This window comes from Nicotiana sylvestris, chromosome 1 (assembly GCF_000393655.2).
Source record: "Nicotiana sylvestris chromosome 1, ASM39365v2, whole genome shotgun sequence".
Lineage (NCBI taxonomy): Eukaryota > Viridiplantae > Streptophyta > Magnoliopsida > Solanales > Solanaceae > Nicotiana > Nicotiana sylvestris.
Genome location: NC_091057.1, coordinates 142,863,581 through 142,876,848, shown reverse-complemented (window position 1 = coordinate 142,876,848; position 13,268 = coordinate 142,863,581). Strand labels below are relative to the sequence as shown.

Here is a 13,268-nt window from a genome sequence, read left to right as displayed (position 1 = left end):
CTATTACTACATAATTAATTAATCCATAATACTTATTCTTCTTGCCAGGGATACTGATGATAGTGCCAAGTGCATATTTCTCTTTCAGTTATTTATGAGCTATGGGTAGGATTATTCTCTTTATACTGTTCCTTAGTAGAGTGGCGATGATGATATTGTATCTGCTGATTTAATCTTTTGCGTGTAATTATCCACTTACGTTATAGTTATTGATAAGACTTGTCGTATTTTAGAAGTGGTACGATAGTACGATTAGGGTTGTCAATGGTTCAGTTCGGCCGGTTATTTTATAAAATTTGTATCATACCAATTTTTCGGTTATTCTGTTATATATAACCAAAATTAGACTTTTCGAAATCGTCCCAATCATGTCGGTTTCTCTTCGGTATCGGTACGGTTCGGTAAATTTTCGGTATTTTTTTTTAATATCATATAAAAGTCACTAGTAGAAGTAGAATGCAATAACATACGTACTTTTATATGACTTAACAAAACTCTCTAAATATTTTTACGGTTTAAAAGGTGATGAATTAAGAAAATATGAAAGATGACCAGAGTATAGATCCATCAACTATTCTACATCAACGTAAAAAAACTAAGCAAATATAAAAATAATATAAATTGCATGAGTGGAAAAATATTAACTAAGTTGAGATTCAAGAATAAAGTCTATAAAAGATTAAATATTCAAAAAGATAAATCAAAATCATACGAAAGGAAACATATTCAATATATTGTAGTTTGCTACTCATAATCGCTATAATATCTTGTGTCTTGCTAGTGAACATGCTGGAAATAATTTAGTATCAATATGAGTAGCATAATAGGTTTGTGAATTAAGATTTTGAGTTTAATTACTTGTTGGCTTGTAACTATTTCTTAATTCCAAGGCCCAAGAAAAAATTAAATGTTTTATTATTTTAAAACTTAATATATAAATCTATTGTTCACATTATAAATTTATTCGGTATGGTTCGGTATTTTTTCGGTATATTTTCATAAAATAAAAAACCTACCCTAATTATCGGTAAAGTTATAGATTTATATAAAAATCTACAATTTTATTAAAAAAAAATCTAAAATTCGGTTCAGTACGGTGCGGTGCGGTCGGTTTTTAAATATCCATTGACACCCCTAAGTACGATACTACGATCTTCTTAAAGGATAATGCTTCTATCATTTTTTCCCCTTTCTGTCCAATCTTTTCATCCTATTCTATTGTTGTAACTTCTTCCGGTCTTCGTAGGGCATCTCCAAGGATGCACTATGTTTTGCACCAAATTTAAATTTGGTGTAAAATTTAGTATTTTTTTTTGCTCCAATGGAACACCAAATCTACAACTATTATAGTGCGTGAATAGTGTCGCACCAAATTTGGTGCGACACTATTCATCAACACCAAATTTGATTTATTATTATTTAATTCATCTTTTTATTTTTTTGAACTTTTAATTAATCATATATTGTGTGTATAATTAATTTTTATATTAAGAACTTTATAAATTTAATTTTATATCCTATTTTTTTGATATATTAATTTTTGTATATATTATATTTATATAAAATTATAAGTTAATTTTATTATTATAATTGTATAAAAAGAAATATAACCATTATTTAAAAATGGAAAAATCTAAAATTGTATGATATCTAATGTTTCTAAAATAGAAAAGTAGATGAAGATCACCAATTTGAACAATTTTTAGCTCGACAAAAAAAAATTAAGGATAAAGATGCGCATTTCACACTTCGTAATGTATTAATCGAGCGTTTATGGGAGAATAGACGCAAATATTGAATATTTATGTGGTGCTTAAATTAAATTTGACTATGATGTAATATTTATTTAAGGCAAAATACCTTAAATCACCTCTAAACTTGGCTCAGATTATTAGTATCCTCCCCGAACTATGCCCGGTCTTAATTACCCTACTCGACTTGGCCATTTGAGAGACATTACCACCTAGACGATGATGTGGCAAAAAGTGTGAGTGCACTCGCCTGCCACGTAGATTTTTCTGTATATGTGATATTTTTTTTGAAAAATAAAATATATTTTTACCGTTTTAAGAATATTACTTTTTTAGATACTTTTTTCGAATACAATTTAAAATAAAACTTGGATAGAACTACATTATTTAGGCTAAATATTTTTATTTTTGTCCAAAAATAATAAAGTTTTAGTTAATCTTTTTTTGAATTTGACCTGAAGGTAAAGATTTATACAGTTGAAATAAATAGTACAGGCATCTAAAAAGTTATAAAAAAATAAATAGTCATTGCATCAATACACTCTTTTTATTTCTTCTTTTGATGGAATGACTATTTATTTCAATTGTGTATTTTTTCCTTTTTAGGTAAAATTTGCAAAAAAAAAAAATATTTTTAGAGTACCGTAATTTAGAGCTATATAAAAAATTATAGCTAGAATAATTAATTTTAAACTATGCATTTTTTATAACTTTTTAGGTGCCATGACTATTTACTTCAATTGTATAAATCTTTATTTTCAGGTTAAATTTAAAAAAAGATTAACTAAAACTTTATTATTTTTGGCCAAATAAAAATATTTAGCCTAAATAACGTAGTTCTATCCAAGTTTTATTATAAATTGTATTAGAAAAAAATTATCTAAAAAAGTAATATTTTTAAAATGGTAAAAATATATTTTATTTTTCAAAAAAATGCCACATATACAAAAAAAATCCACATGGCAGGTGAGTGCACCCACACTTTTTGCCACATCAACATCTAGGGGGTAATGTCTCTCAAAAGGTCAAGTTGAGGGGGGTAATTAAGACCGGTCATAGTTCGGGGAGAATACTAATAATCTGAGCCAAGTTTACGGGACGTTTAAGGTATTTTACCTTTATTTAATTATCTTTTATCAATGATTTTATTTTTAGTTGATTTATCCTTTAAAATAATTTTGTAATAAATGATTATATAAGTGGTAAATGTGAATTATATATGATGAATGTGGAAAAAAGAAAAAAGATAGAATTTGTTTGAAGGAAATAAAAAATGAAAGTTAAATAGAAGATAATAATATAATGTAGAAGATAGAGAAGAGATATTCTTTTTTGGTGTAAAAAATGGTGTAATGGTCGGAGTAAATTTGGTGTTACATCATTTTGGTGTGTAATTTGGTGTTAGGGTTGGTGTGAAATTTACTTGAAAATTTTGCAGAAAAGTTTCAACACATTTTTTTTTCTTCTTTTTTGTGTGTTTGGTTAAAACATAATTTTGCAAAGAATCAAAGTAAATTTTTTTTAAGACAGGTTATAGAACCGCTTCTTCATGAGTGAAAGTATATGCTTGCCTTTGGCATTAAAAGCACACATTTAGTTTAGTTGAAAGGTTAAACATGCAATGTAGAATAATACAAGGATCAAACTTAGAATAAGACAATAATTTAAGTACCAAAAGCGTAATTTTCCAGAAAAATAGAAAGTATTTGGAAAAACGATTTAACTCTTCTCCTAGAAGAACGAGGGACAAACTTCACATAAAGAAAAAGGAGGGTTTTCTTTAGCATGGTGGAAAAGACGACCTCCTTTGGTTAAAATTTAACAAGGTAAGTTTTTTCCGATTCTCTACTCACAAATGTATCAGTATGTTGTGTTGTAAACGTATCATATCATTGTTTGATGATACAACCACAAGGGCATTGAGTTTGTAGTACAAAACAGCATGTCATATTTACTGGTGTATTGAGATGTTTCTACTCAATAAGAAATTGAAACGGGTAAAACTTGATACTCAAAACTAGATCTTTTCTCTTGCAGTTTTATGGGAAAAAGTTGTTTCAACTTAATTTATAAAGATTATGATCCTTGCTTCAAGTTTGAAACTTTTTGCTTTGCTGGGGTTTCTGTTTTGATCCTTTTGTATTTGATGAAATTCTGGAAGGTATAATATGCTTATCTTCTTTGTTAATTTCATGTTTAATAAACAAAAGTTGCTATCTTTCCCATGAATTAATGTATCGTGTGATAAAGTTATCATTTGAGCCCTTTTTAATATTTTCTGAGTGTATAAAGTTTGAAACTTTTGCTTTCTTGGAAATTATGTTTTCAGCCTCTTGCATTTGATGATATTCTAGCTTATTATGAATTTTTTTTCTGTGCTAATTTCGCGCTTCACAGCAAAAATATCTAATATTCTTCTGAAAAAAAAATTGTATAGAGATTTCTCTGAACCTATTTTGAAAATTTCTGATTCCTGTGTGAAGTTTCAAACCTTTTGTTTTGTTGGGGATTCCTTTTGACACCCTATAGGATTCCTTAATGATATGACAGGAATCGAAGACTATTGATCTGCTTGAGATAACCTGCTTAGGCGGTTTACTTTTTTTGTCCGACTCACATTTAGATAATGCTATTTCTTCCTACAGCCAATTTTTTTATTGATTGGCTGGTTTTAGATTGCAATACTTCATTTAGAATTTGGTTTTGTTCCAGGGTCCTGAAGCTTGCCATGTATTTACTTAAAGGAAATAAATGTTTTTATGAAGATGCTTGGTTAATCCTCGTGCTTTTGTGTCCTTTTTTATGGAGTATTATTTTAGTACATTGACACTTCATATGTAACTACCTTTAAATTCATTTTATTCCTTGATCAGGTTTTTTTAGATTTTTCAAGATTGTTACCTTACTTCATGATGAGAACTGAAGATAAAGCACTGTTTTGTTTCTGTCATTGGGGTTGGGCGAGTAAGGAGCTTCCGGATGGATCCACTTCATATGTGGGAGGTATTACCCGTCAGGTTATTGCGAAGACAGGCATAAAGTACAATGATTTTGTGAATTCAGTTTTTGGCCGATTAGGCATTGATCCTTCAGATAAGATCTTGCATTTTACTGTAAAGTTTGATAGGTCCCAATTGATATAACTGAGAGACCAAGAAGATGTCAATACTCTGTTTCAGTTTAATGATGGTTCTGCTCATGTTTATGCATCAAGTTTGGAGAAGGAGCCTAATTCTAGACAGCCATCAGGTGGTCCAGAAAAAGTTGAACGTAGTGCTGTTTCTGATTCAGAACCTGATACTACTTCTGTACGCGATGATGAGAATGATTTGGCAAGCCCTCTGAAGAAGGCGCAGTCTAACCAGTCAACTGGAGATAGTAAACCTCAGCAGAAAGAAGATGTTGGCAGTGATGATCAAAAGCAAGCCGGGGTAACTAGGCCGTGCAGTGATTTCGGGGAAAGATTAAATCAAGATGGAGTGGGACTTCCTGAAGGGGATGTGCAAAACAACTATTCCAAGGTTGGGACAGTTAACAAACAGGCTTCTAGAACGCCATCTAGTGGCACGAAAAAAGTTGAACTTATTGTTGATTCTGTTTCTACTGATTCTGATTCAGAACCAAATACAACTCCTGCAGCTGATGATGTGAATGATTTGGCAAGCCCACTGAAGAAGGCACGGTTCCAGTCAGCTGGAGACAGTAGACCTCAGCAGAAAGAAGATGTTGGTGGTGATGGTCAAAAGCATACCGGTGTAACTAGGTCGTGCAGTAATTCCGTGGAAAGATTAGATCAAAATGGAGTGGGCCTTCCTGAAGGGGATGTGCAGAACAACTCCTCCAAGATTGTGACAGTTAATGATCAGGCTTCTGGACAGCCATCAGGTGTCGCAAAGGGTGTTGAACTTACAGTTGATTCTGATTCAGAACCAAATGAACTTTCTGATAGTAATCCTTCAGAGGATGATTATCTTTATCCTGAATTTACTGATTTTGACAAGTATAGATCACAAGATTGCTTTGCGGTTGACCAGATTTGGGCTTGCTATGATACGGATGATGAGATGCCAAGATGCTATACCCTCATTAAGCAGGTATCCAGTCCTGAATTTAGGATAAAGCTCAGATGGCTCGAGCCTCGTCCAGAATATCCAAGAGAGCACACTTGGGTCAGGAGTCTCTTGCCTGTTGGCTGTGGGAGATTTAAATGTGGGGGTGCTGGGAGTATTGAATATACTTCTGATCTCCGTTTATTTTCTCATGAAATGCAGTGGTTTAAGGGCAAGGGAGGTCCATACTTTCTATATCCTAGGAAAGGGGAAACGTGGGCTCTCTTCAAAGATTGGGATTTTAGTTGGACCTGTGATCCACGCAATCATAGGGAATACAAGTATGAAGTTGTGGAGATTCTTTCTGATTATGTTTATATTGTTGGTCTCGAAGTTGGTTACTTAGATAAAGTGATCGGATTTGATAGCCTTTTCCAGCGAACAAGGCCGACTGTAGTTGATACGTTCTTTATACATCCAAAAGACTATTACAAGTTCTCTCATCGAATTCCCTCCTTCAAAATGACCGGAGCTGAAGGAGAGGGTGTACCTGCAGGATCGTTTGAGCTTGATTTTTATGCTCTTCCGCCCAATCCCGATGATATTTGGTACCCGGGGAAGGATAAGGAAGACAGCAGGACTGCAAATTCTGAACCTCTAGAAAATGTTGAGTGTGCAGTTCCCTCTGGAACTATAGATAAGTCCAGAACACCTGAGAATGCGACAACGTCTCTGGAGTGTGGGAACTTGGAAGGCATCCATGCTACTGATAGAGAGTCTTCTATGCAAGTTGACTTGGAACTGAGATTATGGTGTGATGGGACTCAATAATGAATTGGTTCTCCTGGATTTAGAGTAACTTGGAACTGAAATTTTTCTTCCTCTGTTGCCTACATTACACACACCTACGGCCTTTTGTTCTCAACAGTTCTTCATTAGCACACATGAATCTGGAGTTTTTGCCCCTTTTGTTATGGGTTTATTCCCTCAAGCCATGGACTAAATATAGTAGTATAGTCCCCATGTTTTTGTAAAGACTTATAGTGATCCTTTTAGGCCAAAAAAAAAAAATGATATATAGCTTGCAAGGTAACAACTAGTTCACTTTGTCCTGTTTCCATATTGTTTTTCCGTTATGAGATGCTTATTTGCAGCATTAGTTTTTTACCTTCCGTTATTCACAGTGATATTGTCGTTATAGCTTTGCTGCTTCCTCCTCATTTTTATTGCCAAATTCACTCACCATAAAGGTGGCAATAGTTCAATTCCTACAATGATGCTCAAATGCTCACCTATCTTCTCTATCCCACATTCTTTTTCGACCCTTGTCTCTTGTACTAAAAGAAAATTGCTAGCTGTCAACAAATTTTTCATGTTTATAGTTTTTCTTAGATAGGAAACTTAACAATATATTAGCAAAACAATAGCAGTAAAGATATACATGTGAATGTCACATATATAGTACCAGTAGTATTTTTAGGTGTAACTTTTACAATTCATGACAACATGAGTGATTTCTTTTTGCTGTCAGAATCTAAAGTACATACATTTAGAGAAATCATGCAGTAACTTCAATTAATTTGAATTGAAACTTTATTAACTGTTTAATAGATATCCATATAGTAGCTAATTATCTTTTGGTTTTCTCCATCTATATAAATTCATTATACGCGCACATGTAAGGTAATAAAGATAGCACAATATCTTCTTTTTTTTTTTGTGTGTGTGTTTTGAAACCTTTTACTCAAAATTTTCATGTCAACTTTAGCTGTAGTTTATCTCCTCTTGCATCAATTAAATATGCAAAGATATGTTTGTCACAACTCAAGGGAGATGCTTATAGGAACCTTAGGGGCGGTCTAGAGTAGTAATGATCATATTGTATCTGCTAATTTTTAATCTTTTCCTTGTGTTGTGAGTATCCACTTTTTACAGTAATTGATAAGACTTGTCGTAGTTTTCAAGCTGTAACATCTCTTAAAAGGAAAATGCTCAACTTCTTTACTAGTTGGCGTTTGCTTCAAAATTTTGCAGAAAAGTTTCAACACTTTTTCTTTCTTTTTGTGTGTGTTTGTTAAAACATAAGTTTGTAAAAAATAACAACAATAATATACCCGATATATCTCACTAGTGAGGTCTGGAAATTTTGCAAAAAAATAAAATATATAGTTTCAAGAAGAGTTCTGAAAACGCTTCTTCGTGTCCGAAAAAATTTATTTTGTGTTTCACACAAGTGACGCTAGTTGTGTGAGACCTCCTTTTTGTCTCATAACTTTTTGGTTCCAGAATTTTGTGGATCCAAATGTGTAAGATATGAGTCCATAAATGTGAGATAAAAAGAGGTCTCACACAATTAATGTCAGTTGTGGGAGTGACACCGTGAAATCACTCGTGTATTCTGCATTGGTCACTTTTTCAAAGAAATTGGTAAAAGTAAAATTTACTGTGTATGCTTCACTGCCTCTGACAGTTGATCAATGCAAAATGAGGCTATACGTATAAAACCGTAAACTTGTCTTTTTAAGCCAATGAAAAGCATAATATAACCGCTAGAAAATATTTGGAAAAATGATACTCTTTCTGTTCCATGAACCTATTTTCTTTGTGGTCCGTTTCAAAAAGAATGAACCATTTTTAAATTTGGTAATAATTTAGCTTAAATTTACAACTTTACTCTTAATGAGAAGCTTTTATAACCACACAAATAGTCTGGCCCCATTTGAACTTGTTTAGGACGACAAATTTCAAAAGTTTCATTTTTTTCTTAAAATTTGTGCCGTTAGGAGAGAGTATAAGTCTTCTCGTAGAAGATATGAAGGGACAAACCTCACATAAAGGAAAGGAGGGTTTTAGTTTCAAAGAATGGTAGAAAAGACCTCCTTTGGTTAAAATTTAACTCTCTGCAGCCTCAAGGTAACTTTTTTCTCCTTCTCCATTCTTTACTCACAAATATATATGAGTATGTAGTGTTGTAAAGCTATCATGTCGTTGTTTGATGATAAAATCATATGGAAATTCAGTATGCAGGAGAATTGGCCCAACTTCTTTACAAGTACAATGAGATGTTTTTGAAACGATCAGTTTACAAAAGAAAATAAAAAGGTATTGAGTTAAAAAGTGAAAATGGTGAAGCTTGGTACTCAAATTTGAAACTTTTTTCTTTCCTTGGGTTTCTGTTTTGATCATTTTGTTCTATGGTTTAATATGCTTGTCTTTTTTGCTAATTTCATATTTAACAAACATACATAGCTGACTTTCCAAGGAAATTTGTCATGTGAGAAAGTTTATTTTTTGAGTTTGACCCCATTTTGAAAATTTCTGATTGGTTAAAGTTTGAAACTTTTGCTTTCTTGGGTATTATGTCTTGACCCTTTTGCATTTGATGAAATTTTCGTTCTTTGATAATTTTATGTTTCACAACAAAATATCCAATATTTTCATGAAATTTTTTTCATAAAGTTTTCCTTGAACCCATTTTGACATTTTCTGATTCTTGGTTAAAGTTTGAAACTCTCTGATTCGTTGGGAGTTCTGTTTTGACACCCTATTGCATTTGATGAAATCCTATGTCTTATAACCTGCCTAGGGAAAATAACCTGTTTGGGTGTTTTACTTTTTGCTGGCTCATATTTAGATAATGCTATTTTTTCATAGGGAAATTTTTTTTATTTGTTGGCTGGTTTTAGATTCTTATCCTTCATTTAGAATTTGGCGCTTGACATGTATTTACAAGGAAAAAATGCTTTTATTAAGATGCTTGGTTAATCCTATGGATTACATTATTTTAGTACATTCACACTTATATGTAACTTCCTTTAAATTCATTTTATTCCTTGATCAGGTCTTTTAGTTTGTTCGGGATTGTTATCCTTTTCGGGGAAAAAAAAAGTTTTTGAAGATTGTTATCCTTTGAGCCTGTTCACGTACACTAGTTCATGATGGGAACTGAAGATAGAACACTATTTTGTTTCTGTCACTGGGGCTGAAAGAGTAAGGTGCTTCCAGATGGATCCACTTCGTATGTGAGAGGTGTTGCGGAAGCCAAATGTATATAGTGTGAATAAGTCACAACTACTATACCAAAATTATGACAGCCACCAAATAATAAATAAGACAATAAAGCAACAATAAAGGGAACACCACAATTTACGAGGTTCGGCTAATTTTGCCTACTCCTCGGACACAACCAATATTTTATTTCACTCCAAAAATACAAGTGAAATAATACTAAAGAGAGAAGATACAAATGTCTTAAACAGATGAGAAGGCAAATGAGAGGTGTGTTTCAATCCTAAACATTAGGCCTTCTTTTATAGGGGAAAAATCCCCCCAAACTTAACTCCCAACCAATGTGGGACTTTGGCATTTTGCCAAACTTCAACAAATCTCCACCTTGGCAAAATTCCACATTTTCAATTCTCTCTCAATAACAAATTTTGGTTGTGTCTTCATCTTCAATCTTCAGTGTTCAACAATGTTGATCAAATCCAAACAATGTTGAAACTTGACCGCAGTCACCACCTTTGTCAGCATATCAGCAGGATTCTCTGTAGTATGAATTTTCTTCACCGTGACTCCACCTTTTTCTATGACTTCTCGTACGAAATGATACCGAACATCAATGTGCTTCGTCCTTGCATGATAAACTTGGTTCTTCGCTAATTGAATAGCACTTTGACTATCACAAAAAATTGTGATACCTTTTTGTTCAACACCAAGCTCCTTTAGCAATCCTTGAAGCCAAATTGCCTCTTTCACAGCATCTGTAATAGCCATGTACTCTGCCTCTGTTGTAGACAAAGCAACTGTTGACTGCAAAGTAGACTTCCAACTAACTGGTGCCTTTGCAAAAGTAAACACATAACCAGTAGTTGATCTTCGTTTGTCCATATCACCCGCAAAATCTGAGTCACAATATCCAACTACAGACTGATTGTCTTCCTGCTCAAAAACTAACCCGACATCTACAGTATTATGAATATACCGTAGAATCCACTTCACAGCTTGCCAATGCTCCTTCCCTGGATTGTGCATATATCTGCTAATAACTCCAACAGCTTGTGAAATGTCAGGCCTTGTGCAAACCATTGCATACATCAAGCTACCAACAGCATTTGCGTATGGTACCTTTGACATATACTCTCGTTCAGCTTCATCCATTGGCGACATAGTAGTACTTAGCTTAAAATGGGAAGCAAGTGGAGTACTAACTGGCTTAGTCTTGTCATCTATGCCAAAACGTTGAAGTACTCTCTTCAAATATTCCTTTTGAGATAAACAGAGTTTCTTTGAACGTCTATCTCTAATTATCTCCATGCCAAGAATTTTCTTTGCCTCACCCAAATCCTTCATCTCGAACTCCTTCTTCAGTTGAATCTTCAACTTATCAATTTCTTCCAAATTCTTGGAAGCTATCAACATATCATCAACATATAGGAGAAGATATACAAAGGAACCATCTTTAAGCTTGTGCAAATACACACAATGATCGTATTTGCTTCTCTTGTACCCTTGCCGCAACATAAACTCGTCAAATCGCTTGTACCATTGTCTAGAAGATTGTTTCAATCCGTACAACGATTTTTCAAGTTTGCACACCATATTTTCTTTTCCAGCAACTTTGAATCCTTCTGGCTGAGTCATGTAGATTTCCTCCTCCAAGTTTCCATGTAAAAACGCAGTTTTTACATCCATCTGAACTAGTTCCAAATCCAATTGTGCTACCAAAGCCAACATAATTCTAATGGAGGAATGTTTTACAACTGGAGAAAACACTTCATTGTAATCAATTCCCTCCTTTTGAGCATATCCTTTGGCCACCAATCTTGCTTTGTAGCGAACATCTAATTGGTTAGGAAATCCTTCTTTCTTTGCAAATACCCATTTGCACCCAATTGCTTTCTTTCCCTTCGGGAGATTGGCCAATCTCCATGTATGATTCTGATGAAGGGACTGTATTTCATCATTCATGGCAATCCTCCACTTATCTTCTTCTGAACTTTGGACAGCGTCTTTATAAGTAGTAGGAACATCATCAGCTACAATTGAGGTTGCACAAGCAACCGTCTCTATGAGACGAACAGGTTTCGTTATTGTTCTTTTTGGCCTGCTGGTTGCTATTGATTCAAGTTGTTGTTGAGATTCCTGAGTTGGAATCTCCTCTACTGGCTCTCCTTCCAGAGGGTAATCTTCATTTGTTTCCTCCTCTGCTTCTTGTGTAGGAAAAATAAATTTTCCCTCAAACTCCACCTGCTTAGAAGCACCTTCATTTTGTTTGGTATCTTCTGTTACCTTATTTACCATAGCAAATTCATCAAAGGTAACATCTCTGCTGAATATTACTTTCTTTGTCATAGGACACCATAAGCGATATCCTTTGACTCCAGAAGTAATTCCCATAAAAATAGCCTTCTTTGCCCTTGGATCCAATTTTGACTCCGTCACATGATAATATGCAGTTGAGCCAAACACGTGCAAAGAGTTATAATCTACAGCAGGTTTTCCGTACCATTTTTCAAATGGTGTTTTGCCATCAATAGCAGCAGATGGTAGACGATTAATGAGGTGGCATGCATATGTAATTGCCTCAGCCCAAAATTCTTTGCCCAAGCCAGCATTGGACAACATACACCGTACCTTCTCCAGCAAGGTCCGGTTCATACGTTCTGCCACTCCATTCTGTTGTGGTGTATGTCTAACAGTGAAGTGTCGGACGATGCCATCATTTTCACAGACCTTATTGAAATGATCATTTTTGTATTCACCTCCATTGTCTGTGCGAATACACTTGATTCTCCTGCCTGTCTGATTCTCCACCATCGTCTTCCATTTGAGAAAAATTCCCAACACTTCATCTTTGCTCTTCATTGTATACACCCATACTCTTCGGGAAAAATCATCAACAAAGGTTACAAAATAGTGCTTCCCACCCAATGAAGGTGTTTTGGAAGGACCCCAAACATCAGAGTGTACATAATCCAAAATGCCTTTAGTATTATGGATCGCTGTACCAAATTTAACCCTTGTCTGTTTCCCTTTGACACAATGCTCACAAAACTCCAAGTTGCAAGTCTTTACTCCTTTTAACAATCCTTGATCTGATAGAGTTTTCAAGGATTTTCCTCCAGCATGTCCCAAGCGCATGTGCCATAGCTTGGTTGCTTCTGCCTCTTTGTCGTCACTGGATGTTACTGTCGCTGTCCCAATAACTGTACTGCCACGATAGCGGTACATATTATTATTCTTCCGATTAGCCTTCATTACCACTAGTGCACCGGAGCATACTCTCATCACTCCATTTTCTGCAATGATTTTGAACCCTTTTGATTCTAGGGCTCCCACAGAGATGAGATTCTTCTTCAAATCCGGTACATATCGAACATCTATCAATGTTCTGATCATTCCATCATGGTTCCTTAATCGTATTGAACCAATGCCATATGAGGTAAGAGGGCTGTTATCCGCTGTG

General features: G+C 34.3%; 1 protein-coding gene across 1 annotated transcript; it reads left to right on the top strand.

Annotated features, from left to right (window-relative positions):
- The first annotated feature begins 3,487 nt into the window (after nt 1-3,487).
- LOC104233932 (uncharacterized) lies at nt 3,488-6,904 on the top strand. The gene is made up of 3 exons (XM_009787393.2): nt 3,488-3,577; nt 4,625-4,768; nt 4,931-6,904. The coding sequence occupies exons 2-3, from the start codon at nt 4,661-4,663 to the stop codon at nt 6,629-6,631; spliced, it is 1,809 nt and encodes a 602-aa protein (XP_009785695.2). The 5' UTR covers nt 3,488-3,577; nt 4,625-4,660; the 3' UTR covers nt 6,632-6,904.
- The last annotated feature ends 6,364 nt before the right edge of the window (nt 6,905-13,268 follow it).

Excerpts from the sequence above, each read along its gene's own strand:
- LOC104233932 (XM_009787393.2), top strand. The coding sequence starts at position 4,661 with ATGATGAGAACTGAAGATAAAGCACTGTTTTGTTTCTGTCATTGGGGT. Across the intron at positions 4,769-4,930 it reads TGGGAGGTATTACCCGTCAG|TTTAATGATGGTTCTGCTCA; the intron begins GTTATTGCGAAG and ends ACTCTGTTTCAG.